Here is a 21,526-nt window from a genome sequence, read left to right as displayed (position 1 = left end):
TAATTGGGAGAGTCGAAGGAAAGCTGGTTGTCAAAATGGATTGGACGTCTAGTACAGGGGTGGGCAAACTTTTCGGCCTGGGGGCCACATTGACTTTAAAAATTTGACAGATAAACCGGGTCAGCACAAGATATGATACATATAAAAAAGTACATCTGTTAACAGTACATATGAAACATAAACAAAAAAAGGACTAAGTATTAACATACTCATCACTCATCATTAAGGTAAAAAGTATAATGTACAAAGTTAAGTAAAAAGGAATGTATTAAGAAATATTAAAATGTCATTTTTAAAAAAGATAGAGGGGCTGTAAAACACAAATAAGAATGGACAGAGCTACTGCCACTGGCTTCCGCGTGACTGCGCCATCTTGGGGATAAAAAATAAAATAACATTATTTGGACAATGTCGGCAGGCCGGATTAAAACGGCTCCCGGGCCAGGTGTGGCTCGCGGGCCGTAGTTTGTCCATGGGTGGTCTAGCATCATCAAAGGCAATGAAAGAATACTATTCTTGTGGATAGAAATTATCTAAATTGTCCACTTTTACAGGGCTAGCGATATACACAGTAATTATTTAGCTGCCATTGACAGTGCTTGACAATTCGACGCCTAGCATCGTCAATGGCAGCCAACAAGTGGCCTACAAGGTGTTAACACAGAGCTTCACTAACCTCCATTTTCCTACAGATCTCTCAATTCTATTCTATTCAATGATTCACATTGCCCCGCAGTAGCAAGCCAACATGGAATCTGCCCCCACATCTCTGCTTGATTGTTTCCCACATAAGTGCCCATGGTCCTCACCATGAACAAAAAGCTCTCCTATCAGCCTATTGGCTTCCAATATTTCCACAGCATCTCCTTTACACATGTGCAATTTGCCAGTCTATACGTCTGAGTCGATGTCTTTCTTGCGGGTAAATAATGATTTGGATGATCGCTTCTTTGGACCACCCGGATTCGGGGTGGTCCAAAATGCATGGAAAATGTCGCTATATCGTCATGTCATACGCCGACACCCAGATGACTTCATTATATGCAGATTATGATTAAGGGTTATTTTCTTTTTTCCTTGGTGTTGCCTTTCTTTTCCTGTATTTCAGTTTCCTCCACTTTGACAAGACAATAGCGCCACAGCTGTCATGGACACAAATCACTTTGCCCTTACCGATTCACAGAGGTCAGAGTTATCGAACCGGTCGCCCGCACGCGTAACCGCCGGGCGAGTCAGAATCACCTTGCATGTATTACAATTAGCCGCCGTTGATGCAAAATGTGCCACAGTCAGCATGTGTCACAATGTTTAGGTTTCAAATAACCTTTAACCCTTTTAAGGCCTGAATTTACATTTTGAATTCATACTGTTTACAATGTGCATCATTGGCGCAATACATAACTACTACAATGTAAATTTAAAAAAAAAAGATTAATAATGTACAAATCTCTAAAATAAATTAAAAATAAAAAGCTAAGGATTAAACTAATTAAATTAATATTCTAATGGTTGTTTATTATGACCAAAAAACTGAAATGTTCTATTTTCAATCATAAAAAGAAGTACAAATTCTACCTCATTTTTATTTAGATTAAATATTTATTAAATTTAAAATGAAAAGAAAAATATAAACATTTTAATGCTCAAAAAAGTAGCAATAATAAAACTCAGCATATACTAAAAAAAGGGTCCCCCAAACCTTTAAAAAATTCATTGACAATCAAAAAAGTTGTCAGATAATTTGATAACTTATTGATAATTAATTGTGGCAGCCTTATTGTACAGAATAAACAATTGAAATACATCACCTACGTTTCCATCTCATTTCCCATAACCCTAACACTTTTTAAGAAGCAATGCATATGCAGCATACATTCTAAGGATTCTAGAAATGTATGCATTCCAGGGCTAAAAATATTCCCACTGTGGGATCATTTCTGTCAGATGAGAGCAGATAGTGAGGCTTATGGAAATATGCTGCAGCAAAGATGTCCCCATTGTGAGAGTGAAAGATGGTTGAGCTACAGGCTCACCTATGCACCAACATGCTTCTGTGCAAACAAAAGCCCAAGTAAAACCGAGTAAGTACATCATGTTTCAAGCTTTTACCAATAAACAAAAGGGACATTTCAGGACATCTCAAGTCTTACATTTAACAAAAATGTATAGTGCAACAAATCCTCTACCACACTTGGATATCTGATTGTGACAAAATCATTTAAATTTACACCAGAAGGTTAAAAAGAGCCACATAATTCCACATCTATCAACCTCAATGGCACTCAAAGAGTTAATGCCATCTATCGCATATGCTCCATTAAACCAGCTAGTATCCCAACTGAATTGGTACATTATATAGGACAGCTTTTAAAAACTAAAGGGTAATAATGCGATTAATCCTAATCACACAGAACTCAAATTGTTGTGTTTAATTACATATGCCTTAAAATAAAGTATAAAAAGTGTTAAAAGCCTTTGAATTTGTACCTTGGTGATAACCATAGATTTCCTCAAAGCACCTTTTTTTATTAATCCTGATAACCTTAATGAATTGACATTCGAAAGCAAAGTAATGCATCCTTTTTCCTACCGAAATTAAAGTTTAAAGAGCCAAAACATTATACCATACCAATACACACAAGTTACATGAGGCAAGCTACACTATAAACGTGTCATGTTAATCAATAGGAGTGGTTTAAACTGAGCTTTTTCCCCTTAAAGTCACAATAAAGAACCCAATTGGGCCACATAATAAGACTGCATGTGAACAAGCGCTCACAGAATGACTCGCATGACATTGTCATCCTATAAAAAACCTAGCATGGACACTCTCACACACACACACACACACACACACACACACACACACACACACACACACACACACAGCCTCAATCATGCCAATTCTGGGCTTCGCCATGCGCTTATTGTTCTGCAACCGCCTTCCTCCCGTCGACTTGCTGCAGAAGGGACGAGAAGGCGGGAGGGCGGCATGTGGAAGTAAATGAGAGCCCGATGAGATGCCAAGGTGTGTTAGTGGTGAGGGGTGGGGAATGAGAAAAGCCGCCTGAAAGGGGGAGGAGTGGCTGGATTGACTGCTTTGGGGGTGATAAGGGCCACCCTGCTTGTGGGAGTTGGTGTGTATTGTGCATGTGCGCGTGTTAAGGGGAAATGGGGGTATATTACTATACATTACAGACTCCAAAAATATATATATATATATATTTTAAAAAATAGATGTATGTTTTGTGTAAATTAGTGCTGCCAAAATGATCAAATTCATTTTGTATCTTAATTTAGATTAATCGCATTGGAAACTTTGAATGCTGTAAACACACTTTTGACTTAGCTGAATGAAAATATTGTTTGACGAAAACAATAAATCATAGTCATTTAGATTTGAATGAATAAATGCTAAGTTAATTGCTTTGACTTAAAATAAAGTTGAAAAAAAATACTCAACTAAAGTTATGCATTTATGTATTGTGAAGTATATTTATCCACACCATGGCTGCATGTTTTTTTTTCATGGTAGACTAATGAGCAGATGTTATTCACTGTCATATTACTCTGGGCTTCACATTTATTTTCAAGTTCCATGGAATTCTATCAATGTCTATGAATGTTCACGTGGCAATGTAGAGCAAGCGTGTTTACCCGGCTGCCCCAAAGCATGCAAAAGTGCCGGTTGGATTGCTCTTGTCAACATGTGCGCCCACATGTGCGTGCCAAGGAGATCTCTTGAGCTGCGCTTGGGAAATTGTGACTTCAATCATGGGTGCGCATGAGTGTTCCGTGAGCAAGTTCACATGCGTGCACAGTATGTACTGTAAGTGTCAAGAGAATGAGTGGATTCAATCCGGGGTTTCGTGTGGATGTGTCGAGATGGATGCCAGTGACGTCAAGAGTGTGGTGAAGAGGGCTGCAATCATAGCATTGATTAGGATATGAATAGACTATTTTTAATAATAGGTCAAATATTTGGCATTAAAATAGTGGTCGACCTAACAATGGTTTAAATCACACTTTTTAAAAGTCTCTTCATATAATCAAATTCTTTGGTACATTTAAATATGACATTCTTGTTATATTAATAAATATATTTATAAGTATATATATATTATATATACACACACACATATACACATATATACACATATAGACACACATATATATACACATACACATACACACATATATACACATATACACACACATACACATACATATACACACATATATACACATTCACATATATATATACACACACAAAATATATACACAAATATACATATATATACACAAAATATATACACATACATATATATACACACAAAATATATACACATATATACATATATATACACACAGATATATACACATATACATATATATACACACAAAATATATACACAAATATACACATATACACACACATATACAAAAATATACAAATAAAGGTTCCAAAGAGTTTCAAAATCAGTTCTTTTAGAGACCCACACAAACATACAAGAGAAAAAAGGGTATTTCTGATTTGTACTGTAATGTTCAGCATGGCTGAGACCAAAATCCAGTCAACTGTGCCTGCCAAGCCTGAAGGTCTTAAACCATCACGCTTCACAACCTTTAAAGTGGTTGCAACCATAAATTAGGTACCTAACTCATCACCTTGTTAGCTGTAAACACTGAAACGGGCCAAACAAGATGCATTTTGCATTTAAATTTCAGCGGAAATCTCTCCTACCGTCCCTACATCCGATGGGCAATCAACCACAAAAAGCACGCTACACTACTGAAAACACTGCCGTGAGGATGCCAGAGTTAGTATCGGTATAAATACAGCAGTAAAATAGATTTTGAATAGACGGGATGTCGCATGCCTGTCAATAGCAATGTCAATTTAGCCCATAAGTTAACATTGACAAAATATTCTATGAGAAATGGATTGTAGAATAAGATCTTTATGACTTCATTCTAAAGTCAATGCATTGACTTTTCTGGGACCCTCGCCGCCATCAACATGGCCGTTTTGCTAAGTCTGAAATGAACAAAGAAAGTGTACTTTTTTCATAAATTACAGAAATAATATGTTTCATTTTAAAAAGAGAATTATAGAATGAAGTTATTCATGTGTGTTTGCAATATTTTCAACTCGAAAAAAAAACACAATAGTCATTTTTCATCACAAATTGCACAAAAAATATTAGTTTGATTTTGTTTTTTCATAAAAAAGACAGGATATTTTCTTAATATATTTTTAAATCAATTCAATTCCATCGCTGCCACACCTCCTACACAATGGATTGGACACCCAGCACTGATCACGGCAATTAATCTAAATCTAATGATCAAAACACACTCTCCCATCAATTAATTTACCACTAGACCATGTCCTCTCCATTTGAAGAGGCAGCCTGGCAGCGAAGGATAGTCTTTCATTGAATTGGACATCTAGTGCTGTCAATGGCAAACAATAAGTGAAACAGTCTAATAAGAGAAAATACATTCCAATATACCTTAAATTAGTATTGCTAGTAAAAATGCATGTTTACAAACATAGAAATGTCACATTATAGCAAATAAGAAGCCAAACAAATGCAATTGCTGCAACACTACTATCATCACAAGACACTTGGAAAGTACTTTAAAGTATTTAAGAAATAAAAAAGGAACAAACGAGCATTGAGCAAGTAAAGGAAGCCAAAAGACAAAGAAACCAGTTGCGTGAGGATGCTTGGACTAAATCAAATCACATAATCTGAATGAGAAGAAATTTGCTACACCAAAATAACTGAAAAACTCACTTAGACGCAAAAACATGTGCAAAACATCATGCATTCTTCTGCCATGAAAAGTATGTTGACATGGGAGAAAAAAACACTGCATTTCCTCATTAGATGCACCTGATTTCTCCCGACCAACAAGCGTCTATTGGTTGCACATGATCCAAACAATTCTAATAAGTCTGCCTACCTTCCTCCGCTTGAAAGCCTCCAAAATGATTCAGCAATAACATCCAAAGCAGCGGAATCATCGTTTTAAGGAGATCCATGTTTTTTCTGGCCAGATCCGCGAGGTTCTTGTCATTTCTCTCCGGGCTGCCTGCGCGTAAAGCTCCGCCGCGGAGGCGCACTCACGCTCGCTCGTGTGCGCAAAAAAAGTGCTCCGGTAAAGTGGACAGGCTGACTATTTGATACCTCGGGGGTGGGGCTTCAGTGGAAATGACGGGAAATGCGAGCCAATCAGAGAGCAGCGGTATGATTTCGCCAGGTGTTCACACAACGGTGCACAGCGGGAGTGTTTGGTGATGATACTGAAATAAAGTCATCAGTTGCTATTGAAAGAGGATCAAGTATTTAAATGAGGATAAACCAGAGAGAAAATTGCATCTAGACATGGATTTTTCGATAGCCAATTGCCTGCCATTGACAGTGATAGATGTCCAATTTGTTTAGAGTGGGAGGGTGAGCAAAACAATGTTGATTTGACCACTCTAGTGAAGTCAAAATGTCTATTGTCGTCTATGGCAACAGAAGCATTCATTAGTTTGGCCTCATTTTTCTTAACTGATTGTTGCCATTAACGTCTATGGAGGTCAAATCTATTTTGTTTTCATGGAAAAGGATGTAACATAACATTCCATTTGTCCATTTGTCCCTTCCAGTGAAAATGGATTGGACCTCCATCGCTGTCTTTGGCAAAAAATGAGTTAAAATTCTGAAGTATTTTTATTTGCCGATAACTATCAAGTCTGGTTGTGGTAATCGTGTATCGAGAAGCACAAGTGCCCAAAACAAATATATAAATTAAAAAAACATTTGAAAAAAGACATAAGTGAATATGGAAATATGTATTAAAATGACTAAAGGGGCCTGATAAAATATATACATTCAATAAAAACTCAAATATATGCAATATGAAATAAATTTCAATTGAAATGAATACATAAATGGTGAAATATATTCAAATTAGAGTAAATATAAATTAAAATCAAATGAATTTAACGGGCTGTCGATGAATTTCCAAGCAGAAATGTGACTATTTTCCCTCCAAGTCCATTTTACATTGACAATAAAATTTCAAGTCATCCGCAATTCTTCTCGCATAAATGTTATTTTTCATCGCAACATTTTCTGGCATTCCACTTCAAAATGGTTTCCAATTGATTTATACTCCATCTACTAACAAACTTTTAAAATCAATCCAACAACAGCATCAACACAAACCCACAAATTCCATTCATGTGATGGGACTCCTCCCATCCTCAAGTGAATATTGACCCAATACTCTTTAAAGTGAGAAGGCATGTTTGGCATATTCCCCAAAGCAAACAAAATATTATCGAGTGACCCTCTGGGCTTTGCCAGTACTCTTTCATAATCGGGAAAATATGGAGACAATTAAAGAGATGGCAACTGCGTTTTCAAAGGTTTGCATCATGCATCTCCATTTCCAGGTCGACCACTCTGTCTTTGGCTGTCATAGCTGCTGACTCAACTGGCAAAAAAACATAGCTCACAACTTTGCTGTGAATTGATTACTCACACAAGTCATCTGAAAAACCTGAGTGGATCAATGTCAAAGATGGAAATTAGAATGTGAATGGAGAAGAAGACTTTGGTAAATCTATTTTAAATGTTGATGAGGGTGTAGGTTTTCTATTGGGTTCTGTATGTCAATATATTCATGTTCAAGATAACTCAAGAACAAAGAAAGGGGTGCTAGAGTCCATCCCGGCCAATTTTGTAAAACGAATTGTCAGCCAATCATAGACTTTTAAACTTATGAGCCTAAAATCAAATAATCTTTTTTTAATTCATATTACAAACATGCTTCAATATAAATAATAAACCATTAGATTACTTTCTGGGTCACTGTGAACACAATGTTTTTTGACCTTTGACCTCATGACCCTACATTGAAATAAGCTCTTTTGTTTCCAATTACAAATTTATGATTTAATTTGTATAATAATCCCTTCCTTCTTTGTTGAATTTTCATGTTCATGAACACAAACAAACTCCTGTGACCTTTGACCCCATGACCCCAAAATTGAATCACCTCACTATTTACTTAAATAATCCTGAATACAAGAAAATACAAACAAAAATGCAGAAAAATAAAGAAATTAAATAAAAAGCAATGGTTGTCACTGACATCAATAAATGTCAATGATTTTTTTTAATCATTGTTATTTTCTTCTTTTGCTAACAAACCCTTACACATTCTATTCAACAACAAAAAAAGCACTTAAACCTGAACCTGGCAGTAAATGAAAGAAATAGTCCATTCAATCCACTTTCTTTTTTGTTTTTTTACTTGGTCTACTATTCTATTTCTCCCACCGCCACACATTCGGCACAGAAATGTCACCGTCAAGACAATCGGACACCTTTTGGGATTTAAGGGTTGAAGGACTAAAAAGCAGCACGGTGGTAGGAAGCGGAAGGTGAAAAGTTGAAGCTGACGGTGTTTCGGAACACGTCCCTTTCAGCTCCCGCCTGAATTCTACCAGAACTGCTTCTCCCAAAAGGGAATTCTAACTAAAAAGGTGTTAATGTGACTTTGGGAAGACATGAACGCCTACTTGCATACTATAACGTACATTTGATGATACAGATACACACAAAAGGTCCCTTGCCTGTATGATAATAATAGAAACAGAGTGTTTTAAATTGGCATGAGAGAGAGAAAGAGGACGGGGCTTTACTCCTTTGGGTTTGCAGTGAATTCTCATTGGCTTTATAGCATAATTAGCTACAAGGCACAGCAACATTTAATAGTCAAATGAGGTTACAAATACGCCTCCACAATAGAAGTGGCAGCATTGTTTTCATGAGCATAATTGCTATTTTTTATCATGGACGTTTGTGATGTGTGATTGGATTTTCACAAGCCGTATTTAGCTTTGTTAATTCAAATGAGAGCATAACCTTTATGCTTGGTTTGATAAATCATACTTATATAATTGAGTGACCATGGCAGATTCAAATTTGTCTTATCAAATGGGATAGAAAATAAAGTTGATTTGTTTGCAGTCATTTGGATTTTGAGAAACGGTCATGTGTGCTGGTGAAATGTAAAGAGCCAATAGGGAAATTAGCCTTAATGAGTCCATGTGAGGAAATTAGTTGGGGGTTATCAAGGTCGGACAAATTTCAGGAGTCACTTTCACCAACCTAAAAAGGAAAATATGTTGTTATAAAATATATTCAGTTTTGTGGTAAGCCTCTAGTGCAGGGGTCAGGAACCTTTTTGAAAGAGAGAGCCATAAACAATTCCTATTTTCAAATGTTGATTCTTACGGGCCATACTCACAATAGAAAATAGAACACTAACAAGAAGAAAGAAATAACAATTTAAGAAAGCAGATGAGACAAAATAAATCACAACTGCCAGAAAACAAGTCACAACTGAGTCACAAAATTCTACTTACGAGTCATAGAAAGGAAAATTGGGAGTCATAGAAAACTAAAAAGTCACTCAAAACAGCGGCATTGATTTGACTTTTGTGATTTCTTTTTTTGTGGACTGTAATTTATATTTCATCTTTTGTTCACTTGTTTTCTAAAAAGCACCGTTTTTGTTCCTGATTGTTTTCTTATTGGTGCTTTTCCAGCTGCCATTGACAGAAATTGACTCTCTAGTTCAAAAGAATTGGACGTCTATTTTCATCAAAATACACAGAGTACTAGAAAGCATCCCAAGTATGTTTTGAAAGCGACAATTGCAAACTTAGCCAACCACTTCCGTACCATCTCCATTCATCAACAGCTGGTTTCTCATCATGACGACAATCGAAATCGAAGGACTCTTGAAGAAAAGAGTCAAAATGATACACCAGAACATATGCATTGGTGTGTGTGTACACACTGAAAATGCTTCTGATTTTCTATGTATATTTGCACATGTGCGTGCCTGTATGTATTATGCAGAGTACATCTGTCTTCACTGAGCTTAATTAGAGACGCTGTAAACAAAGTGTGTTAGCTTACATTTCCATAAGCGCATTTTGTTGATTCACTAGCTTTTTGCATAAAAATACATGACACTTGGGTCAGAGAAAATGTAATTTTTCGGCTTATTTTTCACGGTTAACAAACAAGCGCTTCTATTCTAAAGCAGCACCGTTCGACACCTTTAAACAGGATCTGCAAATGAGAAAAAATGATTCATCTGCGACCCGATCCCCAATCTAGTTTCATGCAGCATGGTATTACATATTTAATGGCGTCGGAGGCTAGAGGAAGTTCAGAGAAAGTTTGAGGAACAATTTCTCATTGGCCTGCCTGGAGAGATCCCAGAGTGAAGGACCCCAATAGGAGAACATGAATATTCCACTTATGATTTACATATACTCAGCTCTTCATCTCCTTTAGCCCGATCACCTGACATCACCGTTTGCCAATCTCGCAGACGGCTCGCGAGAACAAATGTCATCGCGGCCGTGTTTGCTCCTCCGGAAGCGGGAGCGCTAATCAATTATGTAAATAGGAGCTGTTGTCCCAGCAAAATTGAGCGGCGTCAGCACGCATGCTTGACGTTGACAAGTGGAGCTAACGGATGTTGACATTTCCTCTTCTGGATTTCACACTTAGCAAGAGGAAAACACTTCAAATGGTAGGATTATTAGAAAGTACTTGAGTCGTTACCAGGTCTGCCGTGATGGAAAATGTTATTTCCTATATGTGATTATATTATCCCGAAAAAAAGGATTTAGCCATATTTTTCACTCATGTAGTGACCATATAACTCAGGGGTGGGCAAACTTTTGGGCCCGGGGGGCCACATTGACTTTGAAAATTTGACAGATTGGCCGGATCAGCACAAGATATGATACATATAAAAAAGTGCATCCGTTAACAGTACATATGAAACATAAACAAAAAAAAGGACTAAAGTATTATCATACTCATCGCTCATCATTAAAGTAAAAAGTATAAAGTACAAAGAAAGTAAAAAGAAATGTATTAAGAAATATTAAAATGTAATTTAAAAAAAGATTAGAAACTATTATAAATTTTATCAAAATTAACAGCAAGTGTCCAAAAAAATCAATTTTCAAAACCATCAGGAATTAAACAGAAGTTGCCCCAAATTACCAAAAAGTGACCCTATAACAGTAATTGATTTTGACAGGACCCAAAATCAACTGGAAGTGACCCCAAATTAACAATGAAATGACACAAAAAGCCTCAAAATCAACAGAATAAGACCCAAAGTCATTGAAGTTGTAATCTTGTAGTCTTAGAAATCATCTCAAAATCACAAAAAGGAAAGCCAAAGGCCTAAATTTTTCAACTATTGACCCAAAATTCTTGTCATGGGCTTCCATAGACGGTATTAGACGTCTGATCCATGTGGAAAGGGAGGGTTGGCAGCATTTTGAAGCCGGGAACAGAGGCCACAAAGCTGCTCTGATTCGATTAGGTGTCCTCAAATCAAGGCAAGTTTAATAATATCTCATGTGCTGCAATTACAGCACATAATTCTCTGTTCTCTGTAGTCATAGAGACGTGCAAGTAATCGACTCGCTGACCCTCCACATAATCAACCTCAGCAGATATGAACATTCGGTTCTCTCGCTCTTGATAACTCGGTAAAATCATCATTACTGGAAATCTCGATTGCATAAAAAGGCAAAGGAAATAATTTGATGAAGCTTAAATAGGATGAAATGTGACTGTTTGGCTTTGGGATACATTTACTTTTTATTATTTAGTTCATTTGTATAGATAGTATACATTATTTTTTTACTTGACACAAAAATATGACAATATTTATGACGTATTTTCTTATCAGTACTACTACTAGATAGCTACTTATTTAAAAAAATATATTTTTTTGTTCAAATTTAAAAAGGAAAAAATTATAATAATAAAAAATCTAATGGAAAAATACTTTTTAGATGCCATTACATGCACTAGACTGGGAGAACCCAGCATTAAATTTTATTTTTTAGATCAACAATGCCTCTAAATAAGTCGACTATCAAAATAATTGCTAAAATAATTCCATAAAACAACCTAAAACCTGAAAAAGAAATCTCTAAATCCACTCTTGGGTCTAAACCTCCTTAATTGAACATTCTTTCCCACTCCAAATCTGCCTGACTATCACATAAACACTCCCGACAAAGGTCAAAACATGAATCTTCATTCTGTGGGCTTTGGAAAAAGACAGAAAACAGTAACAAAACAACGGTGAGTCAGCGTTGCTAATATGATTTGTCAGTCCCTCTGCTCTCGCTCTGACCAGATTACAGCAGGGTTTCATCTGTGATTGTGGCCAAAGATTACAGAAAGCTGGCAGTATTTTGGCTGTACAAGGTGTAATTTCAAGTGGCTGTCGAAGGGATGCAGTGATTAATGCGCTTCTATATCTCCACGTATATAGAGCTTGTCACATACCTCACTTTGTGTGGTCACGGTATCTCCTGTGGGGAAAGAAGCGTCTGTTGCGCGGCACCCTTTTACAGTGGCGGCCATCTGTCAAAACTCACGTTGTCTTGCAGGCTCTCATTAATTTGGCCACCTTAGCCCTCAATATGTTAAAACAAGGATAGCCAAAAAATGGCCCACATAAGAATCTTCATTTGAACCTACATTCTGTGGCATTTTTCAGCTCCGACACTAGAGGGATCCACTCAAATAGTATTTCTAATCAATGAAGGAAAATACAATTTTCCTTCATTCATTCATTTTTGGAACTTCTTATCCATATATGAGGGGGTGCTGGAGCCTATCTCAGCTAACTACAGGCGCAAGGGGGGGGGGGGGGGGGGAGATACCCAAAATCGGTGTCCGGCCAATCACAGGGCAGAAGGAGACAAAAGACAGCCAATCATGGAAAGGGGCAATTTAGAGTGTTCAACCTGACTACCCTGCATGTTTTTTGGAATGTGGGAGGAAACCAGAGTACCCAGAGAAAACCCACCCAAGCCCAGTAAGAACCTACAAACTCTACACAGTTTGGACCAACCTGGAATCGAATCCTCGACCCTAAAACTTTGAATCCAACGCACTAACCACTCGCCCGCCAGGCCGATTTAGAATTTCAGAATTTAGCTTGAAGTATTTCTTTTATAATAATAATAATAATATATGTGATTTTATCTTTGTTCGCCAAAGTTTGTTTTTGTAGTACAAATTAAGACATATTACTGCTGTCGAGCAATTAGCAAATTTAATTACAATTAATAACACACAGCACATAATTCACTTACGCTCAAACTCTACTTTTCATTTTTTAAATGCAAAAATCAATATATCTTATAATATTGTTATACTTCACCATTGTGTTGTTGCTGATAGCAACAAATCCATTTCAACTGTGAAGGCTGGCATTTAATAAACATGTTTCACTGCCATTGACAGAAGACTAAAAATCCAACACAATTCTAATTTAATATAATATATTAATATATTTTCCCTCTTGCAGTCGTTGCTATTCTATTTCTCAGTCCCTTTTCCTTCCTCATGTTTTCCCCCCTTCAAACTTTTATCTTACACAGAATGAAGTCTTTTATCATTGCGATACAGTAACACCCACATAATGAACTACTAAAATGAGCAAAATCTCCCTATTCCATCCCCTTGAGCTTCCACTCAGGAAAACACATCCCCCCGATTTATCCCCTCAATCCTCTCTTTTGCTTCCAATCTCCATCATTTAGCATCTCTCTTTTCTCCTTCCATTTCATCTGTAAATCCTGGTTATTGCCAATCCGGCCTTTTTGTTGTCGCTTTCACACGCTGGGCGTCCCCCAAACCTCCCCCCAACTTGAGCTCCCTGTCCCACTGCTGGCTTAAGAGGAAGTTGGCAACCTAAAAGCGTTGTCGAATGGGGGCTGGTTGAGGTTGCCACGTCTCTACCGGTCGGTGCCAGCGCACCCGGTTGACCCCCATATGTTGAGTGGGGGTAAACTGGAGTAATCTCCAGTGTTAGACGAAGGATAGAAAAAGACTCACGCCATCACCGCGTGCAAAAACTGGCCTAGTTTTGAGACACGTATGAGCGCCATCGCACGCTTCAGGTCCAACCGCAGATGAAACCGTGCCTGCCTGTGATATAAATGGACGTCTTTGTTTCGATACCGCCATGTTAGTATGAGTCGATAACACGCACATGCCTGAATAGAATGCGCCATTTCATCCTTTGTTTTAGCTCATCTAAAGGGCGACGTCATTGCAACATGCATTATGGACTGTTAACTGAATTGTAAATGGACTGAAATGCATTAAAATAATGAATAATTTGTATTAAGAAAAGAAAAGTGTTGAAAGGACTTGAGGTATGTTTTAAATGGCTTACATTTTCATGAATTTATTTCATGGGAGTGATTTAAAATGGACTAAAGACACATTTGAAGCAAGAAAGAAGAAGATTACGTCAATATTAATGCTGCTGAATGCAATTAAACAATCTATAATAATCGATTTATCATCTTAATCAATTGCTATTTTGGTAATTGAATCATTTAAAGGTATTTTTTAGAGATTTCAAGATATTAAATTAAGATATTCTTTATCTTAATCTCCAATTTTTTTGAAAGAAAACTAAGTACCGTATTTTCACGACTATAAGGTGCACTTAAGTCTTACATTTTCTCCAAAATAGACAGGGCACCTTATAATCCAGTGCGCTTTATATTTGAAAAGAAATGTCATTCATTGAGGGTGCGCCTTATAATGCAGTGCGCCTTATATTCATGAAAATATGGTAGTTAAATCGCAGCTATTCATTAAAACATGTTGAAGAAATACAACATTCAACACAAAACCTCACTTCATGTCTTCTAACTGACTACCATTGCCGTCAATAGGTGTCCAATCCATTCCAACAATTGGACGTCTATCACCACCCATGCCAACAAAGTGCGATCTAATTGCATGCACACCCCACTGAGAGTTGAGTGGCATGACTGCGGCATGTGAAAATGGACCCATGAATAATGGATTCACCCTCAATGCTATATTTAATCCCCCACCCACCCCCACGAGCTGACCTCATGTGGCAACGATACGCACCAAACGCGTCGCCATCCCTTCGCGGGTTTCAAATAAGCTGTAAAGACGCGCAGCTCTCCATTTTGCCACCCTGACAAGAGTTTCATATTCCAGACAGTGCGCACTTCCCTCTGCAGTGGAGAGATAACGGTGCGGCCAAACACTATAATCAACGAGCCAGAGAGGTCATTGGCTCACCTAGCAACACAGCGGCAGAAAAATGCTTATCTCTGCCTATCAGCATGTCAAGCACCCTCACCTCCACCTCGTGCCGCTCTCCTACCTGGCTGCCACGCACTTTTAGTCAAAGACCCTCGCCCTAGCATCCTTCTCCTGGTCGCCCCGGAGGTAGAATGACGTGAAAACCAATCCTCTGCAGGTCTTTGGGTGTTTTATTCAGCTCCACTACAAAGCTGAAAGGGTGAGAGTGAGGTCACAAAATACTTGATATCTTGAAAAAGTGAAGTACGGACGTTATTTGATGAAGTACCTACTGGTAAATTTGGGAATAGGTAATCTTGTGGTTTTTTTCCAGTAGATGTTTAGATGTGGGATGAGGAATTCTTGTTAGAACCTAGAATGGGGAAAAATATATAGCAGAAGGTTTTGAGGATTAAAATTCAAATGGTGGATTGTATTAAACAGGAGTGAACATTATTTTGTAGGAATATGCCAATCAAAGATAGGGGAAAATTGTACAGGTACCAAATTCATGGAAGGGAATTTGTATCTGTCTTTTAGTAGTGAAAATTCAGTCTTAAAAAATGAAATTGTGATATAGGTCACATATTTAGGGGGCACTTTTTTAATTATCAGAAACCAAGAACAAACATTATATGTATTTTATGTATTAGTATTAGTAAAATTGGGAACAAAAGACAAAATAGACACCTGTTAAGGTAGCATATGGATAACTATAGCCTATACATATAAATATATATAAATAAATGTCATAAGTCATACCAAAACAACTTATGAAAAAAGGGCCATTCATAGTACAGACAAGAAACTACTTTGTTCCACCATATTATACTTTAATATCCATTTTAGTAGGTCCAATACTTTGTCATCTTTGGTGGCTTTACTGTTAATGCGCAATTCTAAAAATGGAACAATTAGGGGAGGTAACTGTGAACTTGGTAAATCTGTGAAACAGCAGACAAGTTGTCAGTGGAGGCTCCCTAAGTGAGATGTGCAACATGGCAGTCATCTACATGGATGCTGAGCATTTGTCATCCATCAACAGGAGAGGACAGCATGCTGACATCACCTCACGGGGGCTGTCAATGTCATTATTTCCCTCTCTGTCTGTCTCCCACACTGACTTCCCATCTTTCATCCCATCTCGAGCCCGGCACTGACCTAAATACCTCCCACAGCATGTGATGGCTTTACGTAACGGGTCGGGCGAGGGTGGAGACCATCACAAACAGGCGCAAAAGTTGAATTTCCCATCACGCCGCACACGGGACGCCAATGTGGGGATGTTTGAGAAGGAACTGCAAGTAATCTGCCATGAATATTTTATCCCCGCGGTAGCCGACCGTTTTAATTATCGGCCCCTCCCCGGCCCGGGGTGAGGTCTACCCCAGGTAAATTAGCTTCGGCAAACAGCTCGTCTTCAACCCAGCCAAATTCAATATGATGTCAAATAGAGATCAGCAGCCAGGCAGCGCACACAAAGCCGACATTGTGCTACGTGGGGACTGTTGCGCTCGACAAGATGTTCGGATAAGCGTCAAAAATGCTGAATTTTTACTTTAGATAGGCGTCTAATGTATTCAAACTTGGAGAGCTGACAATGTGCGGGTGCTGGAGCTTATCCCAGTCAACTATGGGCAGCAGGCGGAGGACACCCTGAATTGGGTGGCAGCCAATCGCAGGGCACAAGAAAACAAAGGACAACCATGCACGCTCACAGTCATACCAAGCGGCAATTTAGAGAGCTCAGCCAGCCTGCGCTGCATGTAGTTGTTTTTATTTATGTTTTTTTTTTTTTAGGGCACAATTGGAGCAACCAGAGAAAAATAAAAGTAAATGCCATACAAGAAGCTTGGAACTCACTGAGGTCACTATAAAAATACTTTAAAATCTTATCATAATTACTTCTAGATATACTTAGATACTCCTAAATGATCTGTAGTAAAACAGGGACCTACCGTATGCATGAATATATATATATATATATATATATATATATATATATATATATATATATATATATATATATATATATATATATATATATATATATATATATATATATATATATATATATATATATATATATATATATATATATATATATATATATATATATATATATATATATATATATATATATTTGTATGTATATATGTGCTTATATATGTGTGCACAGTCTAAAAATGACCTGCACTTAAATATCTCCTAAAAGTAAGCAGAACATTTCTATATTTACCCAAATACACCTAGGTGACCTAAATACTTTTTATTTAAATATTATTTCTTTGTCTGCTTGTTTATCGTTGTTATTTATGCACTTTGTGGTAAAGCTTAAAATATCATTATACTTGTATAATGACAATAAAACCATTCCATTCAATTCAATACATTTGAACTTTCCTAAAATATCCCCTTAAAATAACCAAAACACTCATACCTATAAAAGTTATTTAAACACACTCATTAAATATGACCAAAACATTCTTAAACCTGCAAAAATACATTCTTATATAAAGATTGATTATATACTAATGATACTAATTCAGAAATTGCCAATCAGGTTGTAAACATTTGACAAATGCATTGGAGCCCACACCTAGTTAAAAGAGATCATCCATTATTTTTCACCTTTTGACCTGCCCACACAAATGTGTCTGCTTACTCTTCTTTCCTAAACTAAGACGTAAGCACAAACCTCAATATTTCCCTTTTTGTGCTCTCCCAGGAGTGATCATGTGAGCCTCTCCCCCAAGCGCCGCGACTACATTTAGACCTACTAATGAGCTGCTCCCTGGTTTTCCTCCAACTCTGCTACAGTTCTAATCACAAGGACATCCAGAGTCTGATCTACAGAGACCCGCCTGCTTGGCACTTGATTACCATAATCAGGGCTCATAAGACAGGTATTTAATTAGCCACCCCGAAGAACAGGGCTCACTGAATTAAAAAAAAAAATGTACAGGGAAAATTCATTCTTTACAACATAGACCTTTTGAAGAGGGCAAAGAGGTGAACATTGTTATGGCTTTTATTTCTATAGTTAGAAATCTTTTCTCAGATGACCCTTTGTGACAAAGTTTAGTAGAAAGTTCGTTTTTAATCATCAGTGACAAAAAGAAACTCTCACATTGTAGTAATGTGATGACCTCGGTCCGTCCATAAGGTTTGGACGTCTATTACTGCCAATGCAAAACTACAATAATCCCTGTGAATTTATAACTATTAGACGTCTAGTGCCATCAAAGCAGAGAATTAGCTATATAATTAATTTTGATCTTCCTCTGGCCAGGATGCACCCTCACACAAATTGGTGGGTCAGCACTAATTTAGTCTTAAAAATGTTGATAATGGTACAATACACACCAAATTATATCAGTACATTACTAAAATAGTTTTCTTTTAGGGAGTGTTTCAGTAGATATGAGAGTATTTACTGTATTTTCACAACTATAAGGTGCACTGCATTATAAGGCGCACCCTCAACAAATGACACATTTTAATTTTGTTTCCATAAATAAAGGCGCCCTGTCGATTTTGGAGAAAATTTAAGGCTTTTAAGTGCGCCTTATAGTCGTGAAAATACGGTAGATGATTTTTAGGAAGTGTTTAGGCCATTTTTATGAGAATTTGAGTAATTCTAGGAGTACTTGGATTATTTTGAGGAAGTATTTCAGTAGATTAAAAGTAAATCACGCTTAAGAGAGTCAATGAATACTTCTAGGGATATTTAGATTATTAATGGAATATGTATTGCATAAGATTTTAGGTGACGCTTTGGGCATATTTGGGAAAACTGAAATAATTAATAAGGTCACAGATAAGAGACTATGTCCTTAGAATAAATAGAGAGGGAATAAAGTAGATTAAAGAATATTTCAGTTACTTTTAGGGTGTATTTGGGAACATCTAGCTGGATTTGGATAGCATTTCAGTACATTCGAATGCAGTTCACACATAGGGAGGAGTACTTTGGAGTACATTGATCTGGGCACCATTTTTAAATCATTGACAAAGATGATTGGACAGAAAATTTGTAAAAGGAAGAAGATAAAAGAATATTTCAGTGGGGGGTAAAATGGCAATAAAGGATTTGTAAATGCAAATGAATTTGTTGATGTAAATTAGAATGCATGGTTGCGCCTTGTTATCCTCGCCTGCATCTCTTACTCAAAGTTTGTATTTGCAGTGTTTGATTAGAAAAAAAATACAGCAAAAAAAGTGCCTCTGGGAGGAATGTATATATTATTAAAAACTATTTGCTGGGCAGGAGAGAAGGAGTCTGGGTTTGGGATAGCAAACTATTTATTTTTGCAGTCTAAAAATATGGCATTGCAGTCCACAGCAGGGAACGAGAAAGAAAGCATTCAAGGAAGCTGACTGACAATTACCCATGAGCGGATGACGAGTGTGTAACATCTGTTCTAATCATGCGTGATTTCTTGCGATGGGGGACACCGGGCCAATCAGTGAGTCTTGTTTACATAAAATGGAGGCAGTTCAGTCAGGGATTCAGATACCTGACATTACTGGACGACCGTTAGGCTTGTCGTACTTGCCATCCATTTGGAAGTGCTTAAAATTCTGATGCAAGTGTCATTATCCTTAGGAGAGAAACACCTGAAGATAGGAAATGTCATTTCTGGAGGAATTTGTGGTAGAAAAATGGGTCAATTACGGTTGATTTTGTGGCGATTCTAGGTCAATTCCTTTTGATTTTTTGGGCAATTCTAGATCAATTTTTATTTTGGGGCAATTCTAGGTCAATTCTTTTTCATTTTGGGGCAATTCTAGGTCAATTCCTTTTCATTTTTGGGCAATTCTAGGTCAATTCCTTTTCATTTTTGGGCAATTCTAGATCAATTTTTATTTTGGGGCAATTCTAGGTCAATTCATTTTCATTTTTGGGCAATTCTAGGTCAATTCCTTTTGATTTTTAGGCAATTCTAGGTCAATTCCTTTTGATTTTTAGGCAATTCTAGGTCAGGTCATTTTTATTCTAGGTAACCTCCTGCTAATTCTCATTTTTCCGGGTCGCTTTTCTTTTTACGGGCCACTTCATGGTGATTTTGAAGCAACACCAGATTATTTCTTGTTCATTTCTTACACTTTCTATCGATTTTGGGACTGTTTTCAATCACTTGGGGTCACTTGCAAAGGGTTACCTCAATTAAATTCTAGTGTCCAGCCAATAGTTTTTGTTTGCTTTTATATGATGGGCTTCTACAACTCAGTCGGGTCGAGTCCAACGGTCTGACCAGGCTAGTCTCACAGTGGGTGCTCTGCCTGCAGGGGTGTCAGCTGCTCCGGCACCCCCGCTGTTTTACTGGAGTGGCTTCATTAAAATGAGAGATATGCTCCAATGCTTGTGTCACTTTGATTATTTGTTTCGATTCTACTCGCCGTCCCCGCGGCACCAGCTTTGCAAGTAACCCGTGACCTTCGTGGGTGCTGAACTCAACGCGTTTCAACAGATCTTCAACAGATTTTTTGTTTTTTTGACCAGACAAATGACTATTATTTTCCTACCAATTTAATAGAACATTTAAGTATACTGACAGGTTTCAAAGTATTGTGATGCCCTACACGTGTGGGAATTGGGATACTCAAATAAACTCAGGTCATGTACAGATGGTAAAATAATTCTATAGTATTCTATAGTATTCTATAGTAATAGGACTATGTTGTGAGTCAAGATAATCCATTGTAGTAAGGTCACAATCTTGTAATATTGCCAAATTGGAACTTTGTTAAATGATACTGCTGCTATATGTATATTTTATTGATGAAAAATGAAAAAACAAATAAGGTTATTTACGATGAGAATTGGGAAAAGTAAAAAGTTAATTTAAACTCTGGTAAAGAATAAAAAAATAATAAAAACTTGTGTTCTTCATGGTAATTTGGTCATGTTGCCGTTGAAACTCTTACTTAAAATTAACAGTGGTGCTTTGAAGATTATTAACTTGAACAATAATAACAAAAACTAGAATAACATACTTCAAAATTAAAAAAAATAATTTTCAAATTCCTGTAGTATGACTATTTGGGCCACAAAAGAACACAAAAACTACTACACAATTCTGGCTAATTAAAATCAAATATGAGCAAAAAGTACAAAGAAAAAAAAGAAAACGTTAAACTGTAAAAAAATGTGACTAACAATCAACTTGACCAATAACAAATAATGGATAAAACTGCAACAACATCAACTTAAAAACACATTTTTAAATTTCATTTTTACTGTTTAAACTGCCAACTGACACTGATAGACAAACCATATCTGCTTTAAACCCCAACTGTTAAAACCTTCCCAC

The 21,526-nt window shown here is 37.0% G+C and overlaps 1 protein-coding gene and 1 long non-coding RNA gene across 4 annotated transcripts in view; both read right to left on the bottom strand.

Moving 5' to 3' along the window:
- Positions 1-6,149, bottom strand: part of epha10 (EPH receptor A10) — a 117,480-nt gene extending 111,331 nt beyond the window's left edge. For all 3 annotated transcript variants that reach the window (XM_077743242.1, XM_077743243.1, XM_077743244.1), the window contains exon 1: positions 5,974-6,149. In XM_077743242.1, the coding sequence (XP_077599368.1) occupies positions 5,974-6,052 (79 nt within the window). In that variant the 5' untranslated portion in view covers positions 6,053-6,149. The remainder of the gene's footprint in view (positions 1-5,973) is intronic.
- Positions 6,150-15,272: 9,123 nt separating this feature from the next.
- The window catches only part of LOC144215285 (uncharacterized), a 111,215-nt gene continuing 104,961 nt past the window's right edge, over positions 15,273-21,526 (bottom strand). Inside the window, exons 5-6 of the long non-coding RNA XR_013330382.1 lie at positions 15,503-15,582; positions 15,273-15,421 (exon numbers count right to left, since the gene is read on the bottom strand). This is a non-coding gene — a long non-coding RNA (uncharacterized LOC144215285). The remainder of the gene's footprint in view (positions 15,422-15,502; positions 15,583-21,526) is intronic.

The sequence above is a fragment of the Stigmatopora nigra genome, chromosome 21 (assembly GCF_051989575.1).
Source record: "Stigmatopora nigra isolate UIUO_SnigA chromosome 21, RoL_Snig_1.1, whole genome shotgun sequence".
In the NCBI taxonomy this organism is placed as follows: domain Eukaryota; kingdom Metazoa; phylum Chordata; class Actinopteri; order Syngnathiformes; family Syngnathidae; genus Stigmatopora; species Stigmatopora nigra.
This window is presented reverse-complemented; position numbering and strand designations above follow the sequence as displayed.